Here is a 24,290-nt window from a genome sequence, read left to right on the forward strand (position 1 = left end):
ATGCATATGATCACAACCACCATGATTTTTATGATTCTTGGTGCTTCAGTTGTAATGGTAAGACATCATCATCCACCTCAGCCCTACCGGGGGGTTTTCTTTGTATCCTCATTTACTAAATTGAGGCCGATGTTTAAAGAAATTCTTACAAACGTGCCATAAATCCTACAACACATCTGTTTTTTTTTGTGGGGAACTACCTTGCAGCAGGCCTATCAATGACATGTGGAAGTAGGTTAGCCTACCTATAATTACCTGCTGTCATAAATAAATAATCTAAGTCCGTTTCGATGCAAGAGTTTCCCCCCTTAGAATCGGGAGGATCTGCCAAGGCAATTTTCTTTTCTTCATTATTGTTATGATAATTGTTATTTCTCGTTATAATAAAGAACATTTGCTGTCTGTAAGAGTAGCCTAGCCTATTGCCTGACATGTCCCAGCTGACTGGAATGGTTCTTTGCAGGCGATAGCCTGTTTAATGGACATGAACGCACTACTGGATCGCTTTCACAACTACATCTTACCGCATCTACGAGGGGAAGACCGCGTCTGTCACTGCAACTGTGGAAGGTAAATGCCATCATCCTCTCATACAATATTGGGGGTGGACGTGGTGTTGTGTGTTATTTTGCCCGTCAATTCTTAATTGCTGAAGAGGCCTCGAAGATTTCTGGCGGTGAAGCCCCGCAAAGCCGCGCTGATATAAGCCTCTCCGTCTTCTCAAATAACCGGATAACGCTTGTCCCCCGTGATTTTATTCGGGTTGTCTGCTTAGAACGTTTAGCTCGTTTACACATCGTGTCGGTGTTTTTCGGGGCTACCGGGGTTTCGGTTTTGCTGCATACGAAGGTGTGTTGGAGCCATAAATAGGTAATGAATTATGAGCAATATAGGGCCGTTCAAAAACAATCTGAGCATCAAGTGCGTTTTTGCGTTTTCCACAGGCCTGCATGTTGTCAGTGGCAATATGAGCCTGCCGAGCCAATTGTGAACATATGACTATGGGAGTGAAGTGGCCGTGGCTTAAGGACTGCTGTGGGGTGACAGTATGGGCTGCTGACCAGGCTGCCTGCTGTTTGCTCTCACAATGACAGCTCGTATTCCTCCATGGCAGCTTGTAGCCCAGGTTTGAGAGGAGGTTCGTTAACATTTTCAACCAGAATCCATCAGTGCTGTCATGCATTTCCATCAGCAACAGGGGTCTAAGTAGGATTAGGCTGTATGTGCAAAAGTGTGGATGAGCACAAAGTGGGCCTCTGCTGGTCTGATGGGTGTTTTCTGCTCTTTCCCAAGGGTATGGCAACAGTGTTGGACTAGGATTTAGGATTTCCACACCTACATTCCCCTATGATATTAGAGCCAGATGTAGGCAACCTAGTTATGCTCTGAGCCATCAGATCAGATGAGTAACTTTAGGCAGGGATTCGTCACTATTCATCAGTGCATAAGTTGAATAGACACACAGTAAAAACCTATAGTGTTCATACTGCAGTGTGGGGGGGGGGGGTATCCTGGCTGTTCATTAGCAGCATTAAGAGGCCGGCTCCACAGTGTTTTTAAGAGGCTGTAGATCCAGAAATGGGTCATCATCAGGTGCTGGTAGATTACACTTGACACAGAGGAATAATCGGACCCAGGCTCTGGAAAAGGCCTGTCTCCCACATTAAGGGTTTAGCCCATGGTGGGATATAGACAAATCAAGACAGTTCTCAAGCAACGGCATTTTCAGAGAAGAAGATTTGGGATGAGATGATGCATTACCTTGGAATATTATAATTTATTTAATTTCCCCCCCCCTACAAGTACCTGTGGATGCATAGGGATTGTTCAAATACTGGAACTGGACAATCTCCGCGGCCAAACCTCTGCCCAAGCCGTCTGTTTTCAGGCTGCTGTGGCCAGACATTGTCTTTCACTGACCTGGAAACGCTCCTGAATGAGAGTCAGTCATCTGTTTCTACATAAACAGCATAAAGCACCTGAGCTCGGGCTCCGCTATACGCCTGGCCCTTCCTTCTGTCCGTGTGGTGTGGAGGTGTCGTGACGCCTAATCACACTTGAGGAGAAAGCCACTGTCATTTCATCTGCTAGTCTGGTGGTCTGGTAGTGTGTGCTCGGATTTGGATGTTGCTGATGTATTCCATACAAGTATGCGATTCTTAATATTAACCTGGGTTTCAATGGGGAGTTTTAGTGTTGCGTGATGGTCTAAATGTTTCAGAGGCTTTTCCACCCTGACAAGAATACAATTCTGGGGGAACATTTTAATTTCAAAACTAATACTGCACTGCACTTCCCAGAGATCACCTGTCCATCAGACAGTGTGGGCGGTCCTGTGACTTTTCCTTGGATTTTCTGTTGATGCCGTTTGAGTTTTTCTTTTCCTTGTCTGTTCAGCCACGGTGGCTATCACTGCTCATGCGAACTACCCAGTTCTTCTTCTTCTATTTATTCCAAACCACCCAGAAATTACTTCCTGTGCAGCAGAGGATTTTTCTCAGGAAAGAGCTACCAGACACCGGGTGTTTAGAACAGCAAATGTAAAAGCTTTCATGAACTGGATATAGGTTGGATCACTATTGTGTTACATCAATCAGAGAGTAGCAAAACAGGCATTTATTTATATGAAAAATGTCACAGATTATTAGTATAATGCCTACCTGCACACCAACCAGAGGACAAAAAGAGAATTCCCATAGCGGGATGAATGAAGTATATCAAAATCAAAAAGAAAATGGTCAAATTTAATGTTGAATATCAGCACAAAGTATTGACTATCAGTAGCTCTAATCCAAAAACTATTGCTACTGGCCTTCAAAACCCATATCAGTCAAATGCTATTATCAGCCCTCTCCAGTGACGGGGATTGAACATAAGCCAACAGCATGCCTTCACCTGTCTCACACTGTAATGTGCCAAAGTGTGTCACTTTACAGCTATATATACACTTCCACCACTTTCTTCTATAAACTTCCAGTGTGTCGTGCTGTGATACTAGCTTCATATCAACTGGTGGTGTCTCTTTAACAAGACAGAGGTCGCTTGGTGGAATGTAGTCAGTGTTGAATAATGTGGCATGATGAATGCAAGGATGGATGATTGTTGATCAGTGGTTTACTACAAAAGTAATTCCCATGTAAGACTTTTTTTTTTGTCAAAATCTACTTAACATTGACTTAATTTCACTATTTTTTGCCTAAATTCCTCTATTTATGTGTGATCTGAACACCTAGTTGGCAGCAGTCATGCACCCTGTGGATTAATGGAAAAATGATTCAAATTGCATTGCATATTTAGTCCGTACATGTCTTTGGTTCTAAATTAGGAGTTTCATTCCAAAATGAGATATCACATTCGACTAACAGAAGCCTCCTTTGGCAAAATAATTGCTGATATTAAGTAAAATTCACTGTACCCAGTAATATTACTATAGTTATTAGATAACTTAAGACCTATATTTACACACTTGGTACATTTTAGATCATGTATTTATCTCTGTAAACTTTTATTTAGTGTACAAGATATAGTTGGATTCAAACTGGTGACATTCCAGTCACAAGCCTGCTTCCTATTGTTGGACCAGTGTTCTGAAAGTGGGGTCCTGGGGTGCTTGAAGGGGTTTCAGGGGCTTTCCAACAAAATGAGGAATAGTTGAATTTCACTAGAATTTAGGATTGTCTAGAAATGATCCCAATTAGAGGATGTGTATGAATGACTATTCTCATGACGGGTTTCACTCTCACCACAATTATCTCCCCAGACAGTTCTGCAATTCAATAGTAAATCAACATCTAAAATCCTGGGACTAAATCTTATCCAATGAGGCTCCATGGCCCTAATGTGTGTTTTTAGAGGGTCCATTACATGAAAATGTTTGAGAACCCCCGTTTTAAGCTATGTTTACTTGTGTTTTTAATATATCTAAGCAATGCACATTTGTATAGTTGCCTTTCCACAATAGATATGCAGTGTTTTGCACCTAAAGTGTAAGTTCAAGAGTAAATTTAGGGGCCTGTCCAGGTGGAGTAAATTGATCTAGACTTTTTCATACAGTACATCTAACCCTCTGCTCGCCCTCCCCTGTCCGGTTTCCCCCCCTAGACATCATGTCCACTATGTGATCCCATACGATGGCGACCATTCCTTGGTGGACTCTTCGGAGAACTACTTTGTGAGCGACAGCGTGACCAAGCAGGAGATGGACCTGATGCTAGGGCTCCTGCTGGGCTTCTGCATCAGCTGGCTGCTGCTGTGGCTGGACGGGGTGCTACACTGCGCCGTCCGGGCCTGGAGGGCCAGCCGATACTACGGTAAGCTGGGCTGTGGTTAGTTACTGGCCAGTAACGCTATTGTAGCACAATCTTATGCTTTTATACAACATTTTTACAATAGTATCAAACATTAAACCAAGATACAAGCTTTGAGTGTTCAGTTAATAATTGTATTTTGGCCTTCTGGCAATAAAAAAATTAGTTCCCCATTTCTATGCAATAAACATCCTTGCTTACATGGAACAGAGTGAATAAATTAAATGTAAACCAGGCGGTGTGATACATACTTAAAAGGTACAAGTGTGTACATTCGGATATAATCACTCGCGAAACGCATCTCAGCCAATCACAATGTGTAGTCGCAAGCAAATGCTGTGTAATTCAGCGTTATAACATTAAGCGTAAAACAGATTAAGGCTTTATAAAATGTTAAATGAATATGTGAACATGATCTGTTTATCGCCAAGCACTAAACTGTACAGCTAAAACTGATTGTGACTGCTTGGAGATACAGTTCTTCCGTAGCTGAAGAACACTGCCCTAGTTTCAGATTCCCCAGTATCAGATCGTAAATTGAAATGTCTTTTTAGCAGAAATTTGTATATGTGTATTTTAAATAGAAGTCCTAATAATCCACTCAGTAAGCATGTATCTGCCTGTATCAGCGCTTGCCAAGTTAACGCAGCAGTTGGTGGAACTCTGGAAAATGACCTTCCCCCCATTGCTTGGCCCATTTCTGGCTCTTCTCGCCTGCTTTTTTTTTTTTTTTCCCTCAGTTTACTGCGACCTCTAGGAGAATCGCAGCCAAAAACCTTCCAACTGTGTGATGATTCATAGGTATTAGTCCAGATAAAACACAATATGAAGTGCTGTCATGTTGTCTGGAGAGCCTTAAATACCGTGAGCATTATTTCACTGATAATCCTTTTTGCTTTTGTTTTCAGCAAACAGCAGGAACAATAAAGTAAATAATGTGTAATTTTTATAAGCACCAGCTATCACAAAGTGTAATAATTGTGTTCTGAACATATTCAACTCTTTAATTATGGGAAATTGATTTTAAAAAAAAATGCCCAAGAAAAATCTCCTTTTTGAGAACTGTGATTATATTGAATCTAAAAAATAGAAGTGAAATTGTAGTGTTGAGTCTGATAGTGGAACTGACATTTGTGAGTCTGTCAGCAGACCGGATCAAAAAATATTAAATGTTTTGTGACATCCTAGTCTGTATTTCAAGCCACGACTGATACAACACCAAAGCTCAGTATCAACATTATGCTGAGACAAGATGAAACTTTAATGATCTCTGTGGGGGAATTGGGTCGTTGCAGCAGCAAAGCTGTAAAAGGATATAGCAAAGAAAAACAGAATATTAAGAGAGAATAGAGCTAATGGAGGCCATATAAACATATGCAACTGACAATTACCACACTAAAACATGTTAAGTAGAAATGTATGAATAAAAAGAATGAGAAAAAGTAAGGATTAGTGTGTTACAGATCGAAATTTTAGTTCTACAAACATGGAGGCGGAAAAAAGCTAAACTTGTTGATTGAGTTAAACCTCAACGGATAAAAAATGTTTTCAGAGTGCAAGTTAGCCAAGTGGCAAACTTGAACGGCAAAGAAGGAACTGAAAAATATTACAAATATAAATGTCAATGATTTTTTGTTTTCTTTCATTCATAACTATGGCATTTATGATGTTGGAAGGTCAGCAGCTAGCTAACTAGCTTACCTAGATAACTATAGGCTAGTATGGCTTGTTTGAACCGGTTTGAACTTGGAAGGTCAGCTAGGCTAACTAGCTAACCTAGATATCTTTGTACAGCTAGATTGCATTTTTTTCAGTTAGTAGTAGAGCACGAGGCTTCATAATATTAGCTTCCTACCCCTTACCCCTTACCTTTTTACTGGGCCTTTTTACTGGGTTTTACGGTCTAATGTTAGTCAGAAAAATGTGGTTCTTGGTTCCACCCATTGAGGTTTAAAGTCACAATAAAATGAAAGACCTTGTCTCAATTTTCCATGTCATAATATACAACTATTTAACAATAAATGCCAAAAAAATTCAAAATTTTGGAAAACAGTGTATCTTTAGTGGCTACCTCATTGTGTACAATAAAAATTCCAACAAATAATATCATTACTGATTTTTGAACAATCCCGCCCCTCCCATCAAATATAGCTGCCTTTCTCTCCCTGACTGATATCCCATTGGTTTACACTTTCCCTCCTCATGTTATGTCTCTCCTCAATATCCTGTTTCAACAGGAAATACATCACATTAAGGAAGCAAGATGCTGTCAAAATGCCATTTCAATGTGACTTTAACTCAACCCGATATTAGCCTATTTCAGCAGCTCTCGCTCCCAGAAATGCTTGTGTAACTAAAACTCTGATCTGCTTCAGCATGATGAGGGTGAGCAAAATAACAGCACTAAAACTTACTAAGGCAAAGAAAGAGTGTAGAATATGTACCATATGAAAATATAACAGAAATAAGTGGAACAATTATAAAAATATCAGTATATAACAATGAGAAGGATATATGAAGAAAATAGATGTTCATTTCCAGCACATACACATGATGTGCAAAATGTGCGTTGTATTCACATTAACAGGTCTGCAGAAGCCATAGATATGTACAGAAAGTGCACAGGTGTGTAGATAAAAATAAACACCTTGTCAATGTATTGACTTCACAGAGGCAGATAACCCTCCATATGTACAGAATGTGCACATTTGGATATGTGCAGTTCTATCCGCCCGTTTTAATAACATGATACGGCACCATGTACTGTACCATGTGTTTAAACCCCACTTCATGTAATAGGGCTGCCGCTTAATTTCCTGTCTCCTGTCACTGTTGCTGCTGAAATATCGGTTTCATTCCTTCCGCTGTCTCCTCTTGTCTCAAAAAGACGGATGAAGGATGGATGTTGCTTTAATGAAAGAAAAATCCGGCTGATTTAATAAAACAGAACAAGTGGTTTACAGTTAGCCGATATTGTCTATGTGAAAGTGTCAGAAGACCCTTCTTTGTCCACTCACCTTCTTCTGTCATATGTCCTCATGTATACATGTTGAATGTAGAATTAGACCAATATATCAGTTTGGGGATACAAATCAGATATAAGCCAGTCAAGTGTTATCCACATCTCATATGATGGATATGATGCAATTTGATTTTTTAGTGTCCCATGATGGTCCAAATGCTGTTTCAGAGGATTTTCCACCCTGACAAGAATACAATTCTGAGGGGAAACACTGAATACATTTTTGGCTTTTTTCCCGCATGAAAACGGCGTTGAATATCAGCGCAAAATACCGTCTATCGGCAGAAATATCGGCCTTCATAAACCCCATATTGGTCAAACCCTTGTTGAGCATTCCGTCGGCGTCGGCTCTCCGCTGTACGGCACTTCAATGTCAGAACGGGCCTGTGTTGCGGAGGTGGCCTGGATCCTCCGCTTTAAGAATAATGCTAAACTAGGTGATGTGTGACCTGGATATATTTTGGCCCGCCGTGGAAAAAAAAAGCTCCACAGGCAGAAAGGGCATGGTATCAAAGAATAGGAGGATTCATTCTTCACTGAATCGGTAGAAATCAAACACATGGAATGAAGGGAAAATGAACAAATATGGGGGTTTTAAGATGGTAAATGCCTCTTCATTTGGTCAGTGTGTGAGCTGATGCTGGTTAGATTCAGGTGTGGAAAAACTTTCATTTTGCAGCAGCGAGCGAGGCGATGGGGGTTTTCTCCAGCGCATTAGCACACTGTGCAACAATACATCAACATAAAAAAACCACCCAGAGAGGGAACATCCATATTCATTAGCACCAGTTATAGAGTGGGGGGGATATAGGCTTCTTCTTTTTGTACTGGGAGGGGAATGCCCCGCTCCGCTGGTGTGTGTGTGTGTGTGTGTGTGTGTGTGTGTGTCGGCTGTGACGTTGATGCTAGGTCAGACTCGTTTAGCCTCCCCGAGATGAGGAGTGAAGGTGAGGCTGACAGTGTGGGGAGGAAGGGGGGGGGGGGGGGGGTGAAGGAGGAGGAGGTGGGGGGGGGGGGGTAGGGTGGAGATACTGTCACATCCCCACCCCCACCTACACACACACACACACACACACACACTAGCTCTCTCCTCCGGAGCTATAAATAGAATGAGAGAGAGCAGCTGGAATAGCGAGTGAGGGAGAAACACACACACACACACACACACACACACACACACACACACACTGCATGGAGATGCGCATTGATTCCCATTGCCTTTTTTTTTTTTTTCCTTCCTTCCTAATTCCATCTATAGCTCCTCCCTCTCCCCCGCCCTGTTCAGTTATTGAATCTACTCCTGGCCATTTCCTTTACAATGCATCCTTCTGCAACTAGTCCCCCCCCCCCCACCCCCCTCACCCTCCTTCCCCCTTCCCCTCCTCCCTTTACGGTTGATTTGACATGAATATCTGATTTATTCACCCTCGCGCCGGTGTGTCTTTTGCAAAGACACCTGGGGAAAAGAGAAATAGAAGAAAAAACCAATATAAAACAAAACAAAAAAGAAAAATGATGACTTGGCATTCACCATTTACCCCCCCCCCCCCCCCCACCCCACCCCCTCTTTCCCCGCCCTTCCCTTCAAAAGAGCTTTTACAATTGTGTCTTCACATCCCCCACACACCCCCCCCCCCCTTCCAATTTTTCCGCATTGCATTATCATTTTGATTTTTCTCCAGACTTCCATCTCCATCTCTCTCCATCCTTTTATTCAAATGAGAGAAACCTGTCTTGGTTGCCTCTTTTTCCTTTGGATACCCTTCAGAACAGTCCTTGTGGATTGCACACCCATTCACGGCTATAAATAACTCACTCTCTCCCTCCTCCTCCTCCTCCTCCTCCTCCTCCTCCTCCCCCCCCCCCAATCCTCCAGCAGGGCCATTTGCTACTGGGTTTGCTGTCTGGGGCTCTCCCCTCTCTCTCTCTCTCTCTCTCTCTGTCTTTCTCTCTGGTCTCAGCGGACCTCGCTCCGCCTCGCCGGCTCCAGCTTATAGCCTGACAAGACACAAATCCGTGCTCCGCCATTCCTCCACCTCGCATTCATGAAATCCCGGTTCATTTCAGTCCAGTCACCGATTCGCGGCGGGTCGGCCTCTTATACCGTGACGCTCGGAACAGACACACACACACACACACACAGATGGTGGTTGATTGGTCGAAGACAGAATGGTGCGCTTGGCAAGTGAGCGGCGTTGCTTATTGCACTCTATAAAATGGGGGTTTGGTCGGTGTCCATTGTGAAAATCTTTTGTGGTAAAGAAATATAGCCATGACATATGTGCAAAGTCCCAAACCCAAGTGTGGAGAATCAAGGGCACGCCACGCACTTGAAGAGATTGATGCCATTTTCCTTTTCTCCTCCAATATTTCAACGCTCCAATCTTTTATCCGGTTTCTGTCATTTCTGCCCTCACTGTAAAAAACGCTCACCCCCTACTTCCCGGAATTAAAAGTTGTTAAAGCCACGGTTAAGCCGGCGGCTGGACGACATGTTAAAGATATAGACCGGCTTTCCCCCCGGGGGGTTGAGGTCTCTGTGGAGCTCATAAGTCACCTTTACGCCGCAGGCCTCATGCGTGGGTTTCACCGGCGGGTCGTTTTTTTGGCTCGAAATATTGGGGCGGAAACTATTTCAAATGATTGTTAGGTGCTGAATTCGAGATGCGTGAGAATAAAGCGGTCCGGCCTCCGAGTCCGAGTCCCTGCACTGATGATGCCTGATCTAGTTTAGAATATTCACCAGGGTTTGACCAATGAGTTTTTGAAGGCCGACTGATACCGATATTTCTAGATTGAAGCTGCTGATAGACAATATTTTGTGCCGCTATTCAATATCTTTGAATTTGACCATTTCCATGTTATAAAATGCCAAAAATGTATTCAGTGTTTCCTCCAGAATTTTATTCTCATCAGGGTGGAAAAGCCTTTGAAACCGCATTTTTAGACCATCATGGGACACTAAAATTCTCCATTGAAACTCAGACTACTTGTGTGGAATCTGATCAAACTGTCTCATTTGTATCTATTCAGGTTAAGGGCTTCCCATAGACAGAAAATGTAGTATTGATCAATTTTACAGTAAATATCAATCAAACTGCATCATATCCATCATATCAGAGGCGGACGACACTGATTGGCTGATATCAGATATTTACAGCTCGATACATCACCCAACTGATATATCGTCCTGACCCTGATACTGCCCCCTCTGACCCCTCTGTCGCTTCTTGTTGTCCCTCCCCCCTCAGATACCCCCTCCTGGTCGTGGCTGCCCCAGTTCTGCAACCTTCGAGACCTCCGTCGCCGGGCCCAGCTCCGACAGCTGGAGGACTCCAGCGGCAACATGGTCCACATCAAGCAGAAGCTCTACCACAACGGCCACCCCAGTCCCCGCCACCTCTGACTCTAAAAAAAAAAAAAAAAAAAAACCCCAACAAAAAACCAACACTACATCCCCCCCCCCCCCCCCAATCCAAACCCCATCTCCTCCCCTCTCTAAACACCCCCCCCCCCCCCCCCACCCCACCCCCTCCTCTCCACCACCCCCCAAACTGCCCCATGGCCAACTGCTGCCTCAGAGACCCTGGAAAACTGCCCTCCCACTTGTTCATAACGTGGCCCCCCCCCCTTAAACCCCCCCACCCCCACCCCCACCAAATGGCGGGATTTTCTTACGACAAACCCCCCCCCCCCAGGCGCCCATCAGCACTGAAACAACCGGAAACTCCAAAAAAAAAAACGGAGGAAGATGATGATTATTTGTTTGCCACTGAAATCTTGTCTTATGTCCATGTCCACCATTGTGGGGGAGGAGGAAGAAGAAGAAAAAAACAAAACATTTTTAAGGGTGTTTTTTCTGTATAGAGACATTTTCTGTGTTCATTGTTAAAAACTTGGCATGCTCTTTTAGAACAGGGTAAGATGTGGGCAGCGTATGGAACGGGGCGGTTAAGACCGGGGTGTCACGACTATTTTTTTTCTCTATCAGGGCGGGAGGGGGGTGGGGGTGAGGGGGGCTTTCTTTGGGGCGGGGAGGGGGGGGGGGTGGGTTTCAACATTTTTTGTGATGAAACGGTTAGACTGCTGCTTCTGTACATAGTTATAAATACGGGGCAAGTGGGATTTAAGTCTTCAAAGGGAGGGGTGTGTGTCGGGGAGGGGGTGGGGGGGGGATTTTTGTGTGAGTCGTTTATCAGTAGAAAACCCGATGGCGGGCTGTGTGGGGGAGATAGTGGAAATGCGACGGGAGAGACGAGTCTGTTTGAAAACTGGATGTGAAACCATGTGATTTCAGCTAAAAACACGGATTAATTAGCTTTGTTACTTAGTGAATTAAATGAATGTATTAATTTTTTCCTGTAAATATGTGAGGGGGAGGGGAGTGTGTCTGTGCTTGCGGTCTGGGTTCTCTCTGCTGTATTATCCTTGTTTGTTGAGACGCGGGAGGAGACATTCATGCCAGCCAAGATGAGACGGAGACAGTTCAGAGCTTTCCCCCCCCTCCCCTCCCCCTCCCCCTCCCCCTCCGTCTTCCCGACGCTGTGTTCAGCGGCACAGTTCAATTTGCTACATCCAATTCCCTCACACTTATCAGGAGCAACCAGCCTATCAGCAGAGGGAACCCTCGCCCGGCCCCCCCCCTCGCCCTCTCTGTCCAGACATTGCTGTTGTGAGGATGAAATGTCTGTTTTATTAAAAGTGCCATTGAAGCACAACAGTGACCTCTGATGTTTGATTGTGTCATTCCCAGCTTATCGGCGATGTGAGAACGCCGGTCTCATACCGAAGGGGTTTATTTCAGCAGAAACAATAGACAGATTATGAAGCGAGGTCCCGCTGACAACTTCAGAGTCTGTTTTATTGTAATTGACATGGAAATTTCATAAGCACTGACTAACAACACTTTTGAAATGACTAACAATGTCAATAACATCCTGATGCAATCTACTACCGTCAAAAGCCCTCCAATATTATCTAGTGCTACATTATGACAAGTTCTAGTGGCAGTGAGGGAATTTGAAACTATATTTCACCTTGGTAGGACTTTGTGTTTGTTACATAGACCCTAATATTGCCTGATGTCATTTTCAGATTCTACTCCATTAGAATTAGTATAGTTTGGACATATATATAAACTACATCAATGATAGCTTTTGTGCCCATAGTCTTGATTTTTAAGAATTGTGCCCATTTGCAATCATTAATGAAGAAAGTTGTCAAAAAAAACCCTGTCCAACAGTGAATATGGATTCCTCGGACTGTTGAATTGTTCCCAAACTCCTTTTAAAATGTAGTGATTTAGCTTGCACTCTTACCCAGAGCAACTTATGGGTGCGCAGGTAGGTGTTCAGTGTCTTTCTCATGGACACTTTGACAGGACACATGGTGATGTCTCTATGTCTCTAACCCTAACCAAAAATGTCCCACCAAAATGAGATACTACAGAGTTAAAACCCCAGCCATTTTTACAAAAAACTTTGAAACACTTTATTACTGGCATTTCATTCTGTCCTAAACAATGTGTGAAAAGACAATGCACAATATCAGCTCTAGACACTCTCCCACATGTAGATCCCAAACTGGAAGAATATACCACCACCAAACCTAGTCAGCGATGACAGGTTCAGATGTACCAACTATCTTCTGGTTAGTTTGACTTTGCTTTCAAGCACTGATAATTCAAGTTAAACTTAACAGCATGAGAATGTGCGCCGACACCACAATTCCCAAGTTTATCTCTTTATCCCATTTCTATGCCATGGACACATTGCAATTCCGTAGAAACCGTAGAATAAACTGAATCCACCTAATACCGTTTTTGTCCACGGCATCAGCAGCTCGGAATTTTGTATTAACAGAATTCTCACAAAATTCTCAGGGAATCACAAAGGGTTACAGATAGAAGAGAAGTGCCACAGGTGGGATCAGCCCATACAGAATGGTATCATACTTATGGACTGTGGCACAGTCTCATGTGATATAAAATTTTAATAGGATGTTGAAAAGTTCCTGTCAGCTGCCGACTAGGCTCTGGCCCCAGAAGAAAGATTATGACAAGAGTTTAGAGAGTTATGGCAATGCAAGATTAGCTCATGACTATAGCATAGGGGATATAGGGGAGCAGAGGGAATTCAAGGTGAATGTTTCAAACTTCTCCCTTTCAAAACTTCTGGAATAAGGCATGAGTGTTTGAGAATACCAACAGTCCTACAATCACAATAGCATATTCATACAATATCTTTAATTGTCAAAATTTCATTAAAGATACCAAGTGCTTGTTTTATCACTGAAATCATTTCTTAGGACTAGGGTGGGCTGGTGGTTTGTCACCATCTCCATTCTGTTTGTTTGAAGCAGGGTCCTCAGTTTTGCTGGTTTCAGCCTCCTGAGTGTTGGCAGTTTGAGTGGCAACTGACTGCTTGGTGGCTGGACTTTCATGTGTCTCTGAGTGTTTTGAAACAACAGTGTCTGCATCAACTTTTGTTGCTATGTCAGGAATAGCTGCTGTGTCTGCCTCCTCAGTGACTTCAGTTACTACAGCCTCTACCTCCTTGGCAACCTCTGTTGCTATGGTTTCAGCTTTCTCGCTAGCAACCTCAGTAGTAATAGGCTCGTTCACAACCTCTGTAGCTATAGTCTCAGACTCCATGGCAACCTCTGTTGCTACGGCTTCAGCTTCCTTGGCAACCTCTGTAGCTGCAGTCTCCGCCTGCTTGGCAACCTCTGTTACTATGGCATCAGTCTCCTTGGCAACCTCTGCTGCTACGGCTTCAGCTTCCTTGGCAACTTCTGTAGCCACAGTCTCCACCTCCTTGCCAATATTTGGTGTTACGGCTTCAGCCTCCTTGACAACCTCTGTTGCTACAGCTTCAACCTCCTTGGCAACCTCTGTTGCTATGGCTTCAGCTTCCTTGGCAACCTCTGTTGCTACGGCTTCAGCTTCCTTGGCAACCTCTGTTGCTACGGCTTCAGCTTCCTTGGCAACCTCTGTTGCTACGGCTTCAGCTTCCTTGGCAACCTCTGTTGCTACGGCTTCAACCTCCTTGGCAAACTCTGTTGCTACGGCTTCAGCTTCCTTGGCAACCTCTGTTGCTACGGCTTCAACCTCCTTGGCAATCTCTGTTGCTGCAGCTTCAACCTCCTTGGCAATCTCTGTTGCTACGGCTTCAACCTCGGTCACAATCTCCACAGTCTCCGTCTCCTTCACCACATCTGTCACTGCTGCCTCAGCCTCCTTAGTAACCTCTGGTGCTTTAGATTCAGCTTCCAAGGCAACCTCACCTTCCATAGCTTCAACCTCCTTGGTGACTGCCGCCTCCATCTCTTCTGCCATGGTTACTACAACATCAGCTACCTTAGCCACATCAGTTGCTATGGCCTCAGCCTCCTTAACAATGGTTGTCAGTGATTCTGCCACTTGAGCAACACTGGTTGCAACTGCCTGTGCCTCCTTCACAGCATCAGTTGCTAGCACCTCAGCAGCAGTGATGGGTTCAGTTACTACACCATCAGAGGTGGCTGCTGACTCAGATTCTTGGACAACGGTCTCCTGAGAGATTGCAGGCACTGTAGCCTCTGGCTCCTGCACAACATCAGAGACAATGGCCTCAGCAGTTTCCTGGACAGTGGAGGCCGGGAGGGCCTCAGCCTCTTGCACCTCGGTGGTCATCTCCTTCACCTCGTGCACAACAGTCTCTGTAACTATAGATGCCACAGGAACCTCTTCAGTCAGATCCTTGATGGTCTCAATCTCCTGCACCAATGGGGCAGCACTGGCCGTCTCAACAATGGTTTCGATTGGTTCTGCCTCTTCGAATTTTGGAGCTACTGCAGTTGTCTCAGCAACAACAGAAGCAGCAACTTCACTCTCTTTAACCAAGGTGGCTGCCTCTTTGAGGATAGCATCTGCTTCCACCTCCACTGGTTCAGCTGCCGTTGCTGCCTGGGCACTGGTGATCACGGCCTCGACCAGTGGAAGGACTTGTTGGATGGTTGGGGCTGTATCTTCAGTTTGGGCAAGTGAAGCAGCTTCCTGGGCTGTAAACCCAAGGGTAGCTGCTGCGGCTGTTTCCTTAGGGAGAACTACTCCGATCTTGCCAACCCCTTCCCCTGCTTCCATCAGCAGCCAATCCATTTTCTGTGCATGCTGCTTGATGGCGTCATCAACTCTTGAGTCAATCATTGCTTCGGTCAAAACTCCATCTTCTGAGGAGTATGCCGCAGCCTTCGAGAAAAACAAATAAAAAAAAAAAAGAGGATTGGCTTTGAATTTTTCTTCTAATCAATGTCATATGTTGTGTCAATAGTCCTCTCTACTCACCTGCCAGGCCACACCAAGTTTGGAGATTTCACGACCAGACATGCCTTCTGCTCGATTTGCAATGTCTGAACACTTCTGTCCATAGTCAAACTGAGCCAACTTCAGTCTCCTGTTGAGTTAATGCAAAGGAGTAAGTCAGCCTTGGGATCTTAACTTGTTTCCTATCATTGATCATCTATATATTAAAATGTTTCCAACTGGCCAACGCGATCTGATACAGTTACTGTACTACTCCCAGAGGACTTAAACACCATTTCATGAAAGCAGTGTGTAAGACTCAGGCACCATATCAGTGTCAGGACTGAACACATTATGCATGTCATTATGCAACTTGAGCTAGCAAGGCGCCCCTAGGGACCAATGTTTTCCTCGCTGGAATAAATCACTTCTGCAACACAGAAATAGCAGGAGCACTATTGCTGAAACGAGTATACTCACTGTCTCCCTGCTGTGGCGGGACCCAGCACAAATTTGTCAAAGTATAGGCGCACCAATCGCTCCCTCTCCGCCAGCCCTGGCAGGGCAAAGTTGACAATCTCATCGATACGGTCGTTTATGGCCCAATCAAACTGTTCTGGCTGGTTACTGGCAAGCACCAGCATGAACCTGAGGAGAGAAAACGGGATTTACTAACAACCAGCCGGTGACCTTTTCAGTCACGGCAATGACCTTTTCATGCACCGCCGCGCACATTGAATAATGTAAGATACTGACTTGTTGCTCTGCTCCCCGGTGCGGTAAAGGAATGCGTTGAGGGTGGCTCTGAGGTCCTCGCTGATTTTCTCCTGCAATGCAGAAATCATGAGTCATGAATATATGATTAAAACACATACCATGATCATCATGCATATGGCTCTGCTGCTGAACTCACAGTGGCTCGCTTACGCAGGAACGCATCCGCTTCATCTACAAACAGCAGGAGACTACAGAGGATCAGAGAACATCAAACAGAATGAGGTTAATAACTTCACCGGGGGCTCTGACCAGAGGAAGCTACAGAGCCTTTTTTACATTTCAGCAAAATGCATCAATCTGGTGCAATTTCACATGAACATACATGGGTGTAAATAGAGCAGCATTGTAAACACTTCGAACAGCAGTCTGTCTACTATGCATTAGTAACATATACAGAGGCACAAATTCAAAATACATTTTTACACATATTTTCTCACGTTTAAGGCAAACAATGTCTGAAGTAGAAAATAATATAGACGTTTCATGTGAACAGAATTAGTATTTGCATTTAATGTTCAGCAGCCCACATAAATAGAGCTGAATGGGAGGATGAACCTGACATGATATACTTCAGTAGCAAACTGACTAACCAGCTGGCACACTGAAGAGAAATAGTGACATTTTGTTTACAGTGATCCAGCATTATACTGACTTAAGCAAAGCTCAACATCTTTAAAGAAAAATGTCTAACAAGCCATTTTGCATTTGGAAACATGAAGTTTTTAGCTGTAGCTTGTAGGCATCTAACCTGGAAGCTACCAGCCAAGTCTATATCCTACCTTTTTTCCTCTTCTGAAAACGTGAAGATCCATATACTCTGCCTTGTCTTTTCCTGACACTGCGTTTCCTGGCTCTACCTTACCTCCTCTGACCTAGGCCGAGGACCGACCGATTAAAATCATCCATAACGTATCCTTTAGTTCGACTCAAATGAACTGACAGTGATTGACAGCGCCCTACCAAACACACACACATACCAAGCGTGGACAGGCGAGGTGGATTTGTGTCCCGGCATGTACCTCGACGCACCCAAATCCAGATTTTAAAGCTGGCAGCAGCACTACCAACAAGCTGACATTTGCAGTATAGCAGTATTTAACAAGTCTCCACTACTGAACTTTCAGAGACATCGTTAAACACAAGATATACAGTGTTAATTCAGTGAGCGCTAATGGAGTCGGTGAAAAGTGTCCTACCCCCGCCTGCTGGTGCTGGCCCAGTCAAAGACTTTGTGCATGGCAGTCACTCCGTCCCGTCCCATGGGTGCCACATCCCCACCCGTCATGATGGCGTAGTCCATGCCTGAATGGAGGGCCAGTTTCTGAAATGCAATGTGAGGACCATGGATCAGAACGTAAGAGTGGTGAAAAAAACAAAAAAAAACAGCCGTGACTTATTATTCATATGCTGAAAATATACTGCATTACAACTACATGAAATAAAGGATTTTCTCAGAATTCATATGTTTCCTAAAATCAAAAACGATGTATATATGAGCATTTTAAAGTGGTAACCTGCAAGATCCATCATTTTTTTATTTTAGCGACATTTTTGGTCATAAACATGTGTAAAGGTAGTAGTAGTAGTGAGTAGGGCTGGGCGACAATTCAATATTATCGTTTATCGTCTTTCAGTGGAATCATATCGTGATGATATGAAGATATTTTAATATCATGACACACATTTCTGCTGTCTAAATTGATGATGACAAGCAAATGTTACTTAAAAACTCTGATAAAATGAGGTATGGTAGGAATATTATTTGAATATTTCTGTTTTGTTTGACATCACACCTAACATTACCATTCGGTTCAATGAGATGAACATTAATTTGATTATTTAACGTGATTTTGCATACATGAACCATATCGTGACATATATATATATATTGATAGAGAAAAATCCTTATGATTATCATGATATTGATTTCAACCATATCGCCCAGCCCTAGTAGTGAGTAGCCAAATTCATTCATTTATATAAAAATGTTGCGGATTATTACTTTAAAGGACAATTGGAAACACTGTACTTTGACCTGGCATCCCCATATACCACTAGTATACTGTGTCTTACATCAGGTATTGGACAAGTTATCGCCAAGTTCTACCTTGGCAAAGAGTGTCTTTCCAGTCCCAGGTGGTCCGTACATCAGGATGTTTCTGTACAGGCCTTTGTTCTGCCTCGTGTTGCGAGTGGCGATGGCGATGTCCCTCACACGTTCCTCCAGAGCCGGCTGTGTGACGCGGACGACAAGGACGGCGTTCAAAATACGAAGAAAGCACGAGTGGCGTTAAATTGGAACTCGACATGTAAGATAAATGAATACCAATCGTAAACCATGTAAAAATCACTCACACTAAGAACCACACCCTCCAAGGCGTCCTGGGGTCTGCTTCTCAGACGCTTGGTCGTCTAAAAAAAAAAAAAAGAGGAAGGAAACAAATTGTAGAGAGGCTGGCTCCGCATCTCCATTATAAACGAGGCCAGAGCGGGTTACGGCTACATTAGCGGAGGCACAACTACTCATTTTTACTGGCCGACAAATCACGTTAACCACTTAACTACACGACCGGTCGCAGGAATAATGTCTGATTTGTGAGTGGTTATAAATAGGATTTCTTACACCAGATCAAACACACAGCCTCATCCAATCACATTATATACAGAGAAGCTACTTCACTTTGAGTATTTTTAAAACACCAATCAATGACTGAAATTCAGCTTTCCGACAGTTTCTCGTCTATCACGTAGGTTTGGTTTTCATTTTCTGCTCTATAAATAAGTCTCCCAAGTTCGGTCCATGTGGAAGGATTAGCGCGATGTGTTGTAGGTGACAGCTGAATGAACAAATCCACTGAAACCATTTGTTGTCAGGAGCTACATCTGCTGTGCTACCAGCTGTTACAGGCTGATGGAGAAAACGTCGAGTAAAACAACATGATGGGCGGCGAACATTTCCTTGTGATCCAGCCGTATCACAGGCTACTCATGTAGGGGAAACTATTTGACTGATAAACAATGCCCAGACAGGCTAAATTAATTCACCGCAGTTAAGGGGACTTTACAACTTTACAAATGCAGACTTGCATTACAGTAAATAGCTAGGTTGGCACTCAGTAGAGCTCATACCCCCGCCTATGCAATTGTCAATATATGCCAGTTCCACATGTCAGATTTTCACCAAAAGTTCATAATTTCTTCCATTCCACATTACCAACTTGTTTCACATTTTCATGACTGGACCTGAAATGGGACATGAGATCTGCCTGTTCACATTCCAATCAGCACTATACCTGTTCAGTAGTTATTAGAGCTGGCCCTCTACCAAGTTTTGGGAAAATTACCAGGGAGGTTCTATCTAAAACGGAAATGAGCTCTCCAGGGGCCCCATGTTGTTTGATTGGGCCAATAATGGAGGGTTTGCCTCTTCTTCTGTCTGCTGATCGGCCACAGTTTGATGGTGTTAATCGGTGTGAAAATTTAATCAGTTCTTCCTTCCCATGACCAATCTTTCCACAAACTTTCTTGCAAATCAAATAAAAGCTTTAAAAACTGGCATCTAGTTGTACCTTGATGGGGTGTTTGACGGCCTCCCCAGCAGAGATCCTGGAGGTCTCCCGGACCAGCGAGGGTTTGCCTAGGCGAGCCTCTATGTAGCGCCCGGCCACCCCCGTGGCATTCCTCGCAGAATACACTCCTACTGCCAACAGGGTCAAGCCAGCGGCCTGCAGAGAAAACACACTCGTTTTCAAACCTATATCAAATGTAAAGACTAGGGACGGGATGATATGCTTATCTCATGATACGCGATATGGGGTTCACGATTGATTACAACCACGATACGATGTAATAAATAAAAAGTTCAATGACAACAAAGTGTGACTGTGCAGAATTCTGTTTATTTCTGAGCCACAAATTGTTCTAGCGATGGCATTGGCTGCTAGAATGTAAACAACAACTATCATTACATAAGTGCAAATAATAATTAGGACGGTCATTTTTCTGCCCCACGATACGCATCGTCACATTTTTGTATCGCCATACATTGAATTTCGATATATCGTCCCATCCCTAGTAAAGACCGTTGTTTCCTTGTCTGTAGATGAAGATCTTGTATAATCCTCAGCAGGCGAGATGTGACAAAGCGGGGACAGGTCTGCCTTTGTCTTACCGTGGCTGTGAGTTTGTCCCAGTCGGAGACGAAGGCCTTGAATCCCTCCCCAAACACTGCTCCTGCCGTCCTGCCGGGAACAAAGCGCGATTATCACACCGGCTGCCTCCATTATGGCAGCTGCAGACACCGCTGCACCCGACCAGAAATAAACGACAGGACAGACAGACACTAGAAGAGAACATTCCGGTTACTCTCTCCACCCTCACTTTATCGATTCCAGGACGGTCTGTCTGTGTTCTGCAGCTTTGAGGCGGATCTGCTCCCTGATGAGGTCGGCGTTCTCCCGCTCCACCTTGGCGCGGGCCTTGGCCTCCGCCTCGACGCGGAGCAGCTCGTTCTTGTGCCTCAGGTCCATCTCGTGCTCGATGGTGGCTAGGTGGGAAAGAGGCGGGCGGGATTCAGCCTTGTGAATGAAGCACTGCATGCAAAACACTTGGAAACTAGACTGAACTGACTTAGAAATTCCTTTCCTCTGAGTGCCTAAACTTGCTGGCACTTAAAGGGGCATTAAAGAGTCACTAAACCCAAACCTGTGTAAAGCCTGACATATAATGGTAACAATGCTACTGCAATTGCCATCTGCTATTTGCTGATCTTTGGTGCCAAGTGATGTCACCTTCTAGAGTACAACAGACGGTGACATCACCTGGCACCAAAGACGAGTCAATAGCAGATGGCAATTTACCATTAGATGTCAGGCTTTACACAGATTAAGGTTTGGGCTTTAGTGCAATCCTTGACTTTTATTGACCTACTTTGAAAATGTCTTGGAACTCCAATGGGTGGGGAGTTATTATTCCAAAACAGTACAGGTCAGAAAGTGAGGTTTGAGAGCCAGAAATCTCAGCTCTTGCTTGAAATCGCTGAGTCATTGGTATTAAATCAACAACCCTGTCAACACCCCCCCAGATATATTATAGCCATTTGGTGCTATGGGGCAGCAAAAATCTTACGTATTGCACCTTTAAGTAGGATAAAACAATGAGCACGGTTGGTTGTCAGGGTTAGAAGTGAATATCAAAAAGGATACCAAGACAATTTGACTCGCAGATAAAACAAAACATTGTAGTTTTGCCTCAATAAATGGCTGCAACATTCTGCAAGCCATGGCGCCTTGGTATACTTCTTCTGAAAAACCATAAAAAGGTATATGTAGGTATTATTTGACCCGAATCTGGGCAAGTGCGAGTATTTTCTTGTACCTTTCCTCATAGCCTCCTGCTTCATGACCGACTCCTCTTGTTTGCGGAGGCTCTCCTCGTTGAGGAGTTGCTGCGAGTGAACAACGCACGATAAACACTCCATTCACGTATTGATACTTGATATTCATGAACAATGTCACTTCAAAAAGATTACCTGTTGCCTGAGCTGATCATCATACCTCTGCCTGGCCAGCTTGTCTTGATACTGTGCCCTCTAGAGGAGATGCACAAAAGAATGGATCAATCAAAAACCGATTACTTACAATTGAAATTTGGACAATGGAGACCAGAGGGGAATGTGGATGAATGAGAGGGAAGCCTGTAATCCTTGTGCACACATATCATGTTGCACTATAAGAAGTGAACAGCAGCTAAGTCCATACTGCCTGGTTTTGCTTGGTCTCCTCAGCAAGTGTTTTCCGCCTCTCCTCCCCCTGGACCTGGATCTGCTCTCCCTTCAGCTGCTCCACAGCCGCCTCGTATTCCTGTTGGGGAGTTCGACTGGGTTAGTCACGTTAACCACCTACCCCCCCCCCACACACACACACACACACTCCTACCTACCTTCACTTTACTCTGATGCTCCAGCTGTACGGACTGCTCTTGCATACGAGCCAGATCCAGAGCTTCTTTGGCATGGCCTATAGTTCCAGACAGTGATGTAGTGGTAGATTTAAAAAAAAAAGGTGAATAAACAATGAGCTCCAGTTTGATCATCATGGGCCAAAACAAACACCAGTGTAAACAAAACTCATACTTTCAGAAAAGCATCATGTTTTTTCTCGTTAAAAGCCTATCCTCATATAATTAAACAATGTTGGATACTATTTACTCTGATGTCTATGATGAATTTACATCATTAAGACTTACATCAGCTGAAAAAGATATGTAAAGTGCATTTGAGTTTACCCTCCAAAATATCCCTGCTGCCTGGTTTTGCATTAATCCCTCTATTTCTCAAATACAGTATAGAGGTCTTCCTTGAAACATAGCATGGGCTATTTGACACCCACTGGCTAAAAATATACCCACATAAAGCGACCTGCGGTAAACATGTTCTTTTGCACACACTGACATGGAGGGAATGTGATCTGAACATGTGGGACAGGAGGAGTGGAGCTCCCAAGGACACTTTGTTCCTCTTTATTCTCTGACACGCCCACCAAAGCTCCCGAACTTTGCTGCAGGCTCGTGCAGGACAAACGTTGTATGACCCTCGTTGGTGTAGGTCAATATGAAGTATGCACGTGCCGTTTGATCCAACTTGATACTTTGTAGCGGGTGTGCGCCAAATTAAAGAATTTACAAGAATGTTCCGTTTGTCTCGCCAAACTCCATTCAAAAATCTGCCAATTTTACACTGCCTTGCTTATCGGGGAAACACACGGGCCTCGTGACTTTAGACCTGTTGCGAATCGTTAAAGGTTTTCTGGAAAAGTCCAATGCATCAAGCAGTCCTTAAAAAAACAAACAAACAAACAAAAAACTCAGAAATGGTTCACAATGCTCTCCTGCCCTGTACGGTGTTTCTTGCTAGCAGAAGATTGTGGTAATAACAGGGGAAGCAATTTTAAAAGTTGAAATTCTATTAAAATAATGTTTTTTGGTGTAACAGGTGTATGCCGAATTAAAGAGTAGGTCTTAACCATTCAGGAATGGTCTTACATAATGTTCTTCGACGTATGTTATTTTGCCAACAGGCATGGCAACATTACAATACAGGATATTATATGGAGTTCGGCATACTGGACAAGAGAACTTAACGTACCAAAAAATAATAATTTGCAAATGACCCAACCGACAAACAATGAAATACAAACACGTTTTAAATCTTGATTAAATCGTTACGCACGTGATTTGTCAAGTTCCCTCGCAGCTTTTGCAGCTCTTTCCAGTCCAGTCGGGTCAAAGTTGCTCCACTTGTCCCTGGGTTTGTCTCCCCCCGCACCGCCCGGAGCCCCCGGCGCTCCCCCTGCCTCTCCTCCAGCCGCTGTCTGGTCTTCCGCCGGCGGCGTCCCGGAGCCCTTCCTCCAGCCGAAGAGCCACGACATTATGCTCTAGTGTGGGCTAGTAGGCTGCAGAGTCTCGGTGCTTCACCCTCTACAAGCTGCACGGCTGGTTTACACTGGAGCCATGCTGCTTTTAGCCAGTGTCAAGCCAACTCAAAAATAACAAGAACACATCCGGTAATTGCTTTCAAAATAAAAGCCGTATTGATGAACATTTAGGCTACTGCTACGTTTTTGGAGCATTAAGTGCAAATAAAACATATACCAGACAACTCGGAAGGATGTCTACTGCATTTTTTTTCTCCTTTTATGTTTTTGTCTTGCTTTCAAGTTAGGCCAACCCATCCATAAGGCACTCCATGCACCATAATGTAATATATTTTCTGCAGCGAGATTATCACTCCATATTTAATGTAACGATTTCACTAAGCATTTTTATATTATGTTTGTTTTACTGTCGGCTACGTAATGTATAATAATCATTTTTTTTCCCCACGTGACAAATTTTGCGTATTTAT

General features: G+C 43.9%; 2 protein-coding genes across 2 annotated transcripts; one reads left to right on the forward strand and one right to left on the reverse strand.

Annotated features, from left to right (window-relative positions):
* Positions 1 to 10,735, forward strand: tmem240a (transmembrane protein 240a). Its single transcript, XM_071513846.1, has 4 exons — positions 1 to 57; positions 464 to 570; positions 4,102 to 4,310; positions 10,581 to 10,735. The coding sequence occupies exons 1-4, from the start codon at positions 1 to 3 to the stop codon at positions 10,733 to 10,735; spliced, it is 528 nt and encodes a 175-aa protein (XP_071369947.1).
* Positions 10,736 to 12,172: 1,437 nt separating this feature from the next.
* LOC139639551 (uncharacterized) lies at positions 12,173 to 23,702 on the reverse strand. Its single transcript, XM_071513676.1, has 16 exons — positions 23,616 to 23,702; positions 22,328 to 22,404; positions 22,147 to 22,248; positions 21,918 to 21,977; positions 21,764 to 21,833; positions 20,768 to 20,933; positions 20,559 to 20,628; positions 19,957 to 20,112; positions 18,743 to 18,799; positions 18,495 to 18,620; positions 17,584 to 17,708; positions 16,524 to 16,575; positions 16,367 to 16,437; positions 16,091 to 16,258; positions 15,653 to 15,761; positions 12,173 to 15,556 (listed from the first exon to the last, which is right to left on the reverse strand). Exons 2-16 carry the CDS (start codon positions 22,370 to 22,372, stop codon positions 13,625 to 13,627), a joined length of 3,309 nt encoding a protein of 1,102 aa, XP_071369777.1. The 5' UTR covers positions 22,373 to 22,404; positions 23,616 to 23,702; the 3' UTR covers positions 12,173 to 13,624.
* Between the last annotated feature and the right edge of the window lie 588 nt (positions 23,703 to 24,290).

This window comes from Centroberyx affinis, unplaced genomic scaffold (genome assembly GCF_046629955.1).
Source record: "Centroberyx affinis isolate AG114_WGS23_722 - 3 ecotype Tasmania unplaced genomic scaffold, CSIRO-AGI_Caff_v1 ptg000282l_1, whole genome shotgun sequence".
NCBI classification, from domain to species: Eukaryota; Metazoa; Chordata; class Actinopteri; order Beryciformes; family Berycidae; genus Centroberyx; species Centroberyx affinis.

What these genes read in the sequence shown, in the direction of transcription:
- tmem240a (XM_071513846.1), top strand. Translation starts at nt 1, where the DNA reads ATGCATATGATCACAACCACCATGATTTTTATGATTCTTGGTGCTTCA. An exon ending in TTGGTGCTTCAGTTGTAATG is followed by an intron (nt 58 to 463) that starts GTAAGACATCAT and finishes GGTTCTTTGCAG; the next exon opens with GCGATAGCCTGTTTAATGGA. An exon ending in TGTCACTGCAACTGTGGAAG is followed by an intron (nt 571 to 4,101) that starts GTAAATGCCATC and finishes TTCCCCCCCTAG; the next exon opens with ACATCATGTCCACTATGTGA.
- LOC139639551 (XM_071513676.1), bottom strand. Translation starts at nt 22,372, where the DNA reads ATGCAAGAGCAGTCCGTACAGCTGGAGCATCAGAGTAAAGTGAAG. An exon ending in CCGTCAAACACCCCATCAAG is followed by an intron (nt 18,800 to 19,956) that starts GTACAACTAGAT and finishes TTTTTTTTTTAG; the next exon opens with ACGACCAAGCGTCTGAGAAG. An exon ending in TGGAGGGTGTGGTTCTTAGT is followed by an intron (nt 18,621 to 18,742) that starts GTGAGTGATTTT and finishes CGCGTCACACAG; the next exon opens with CCGGCTCTGGAGGAACGTGT.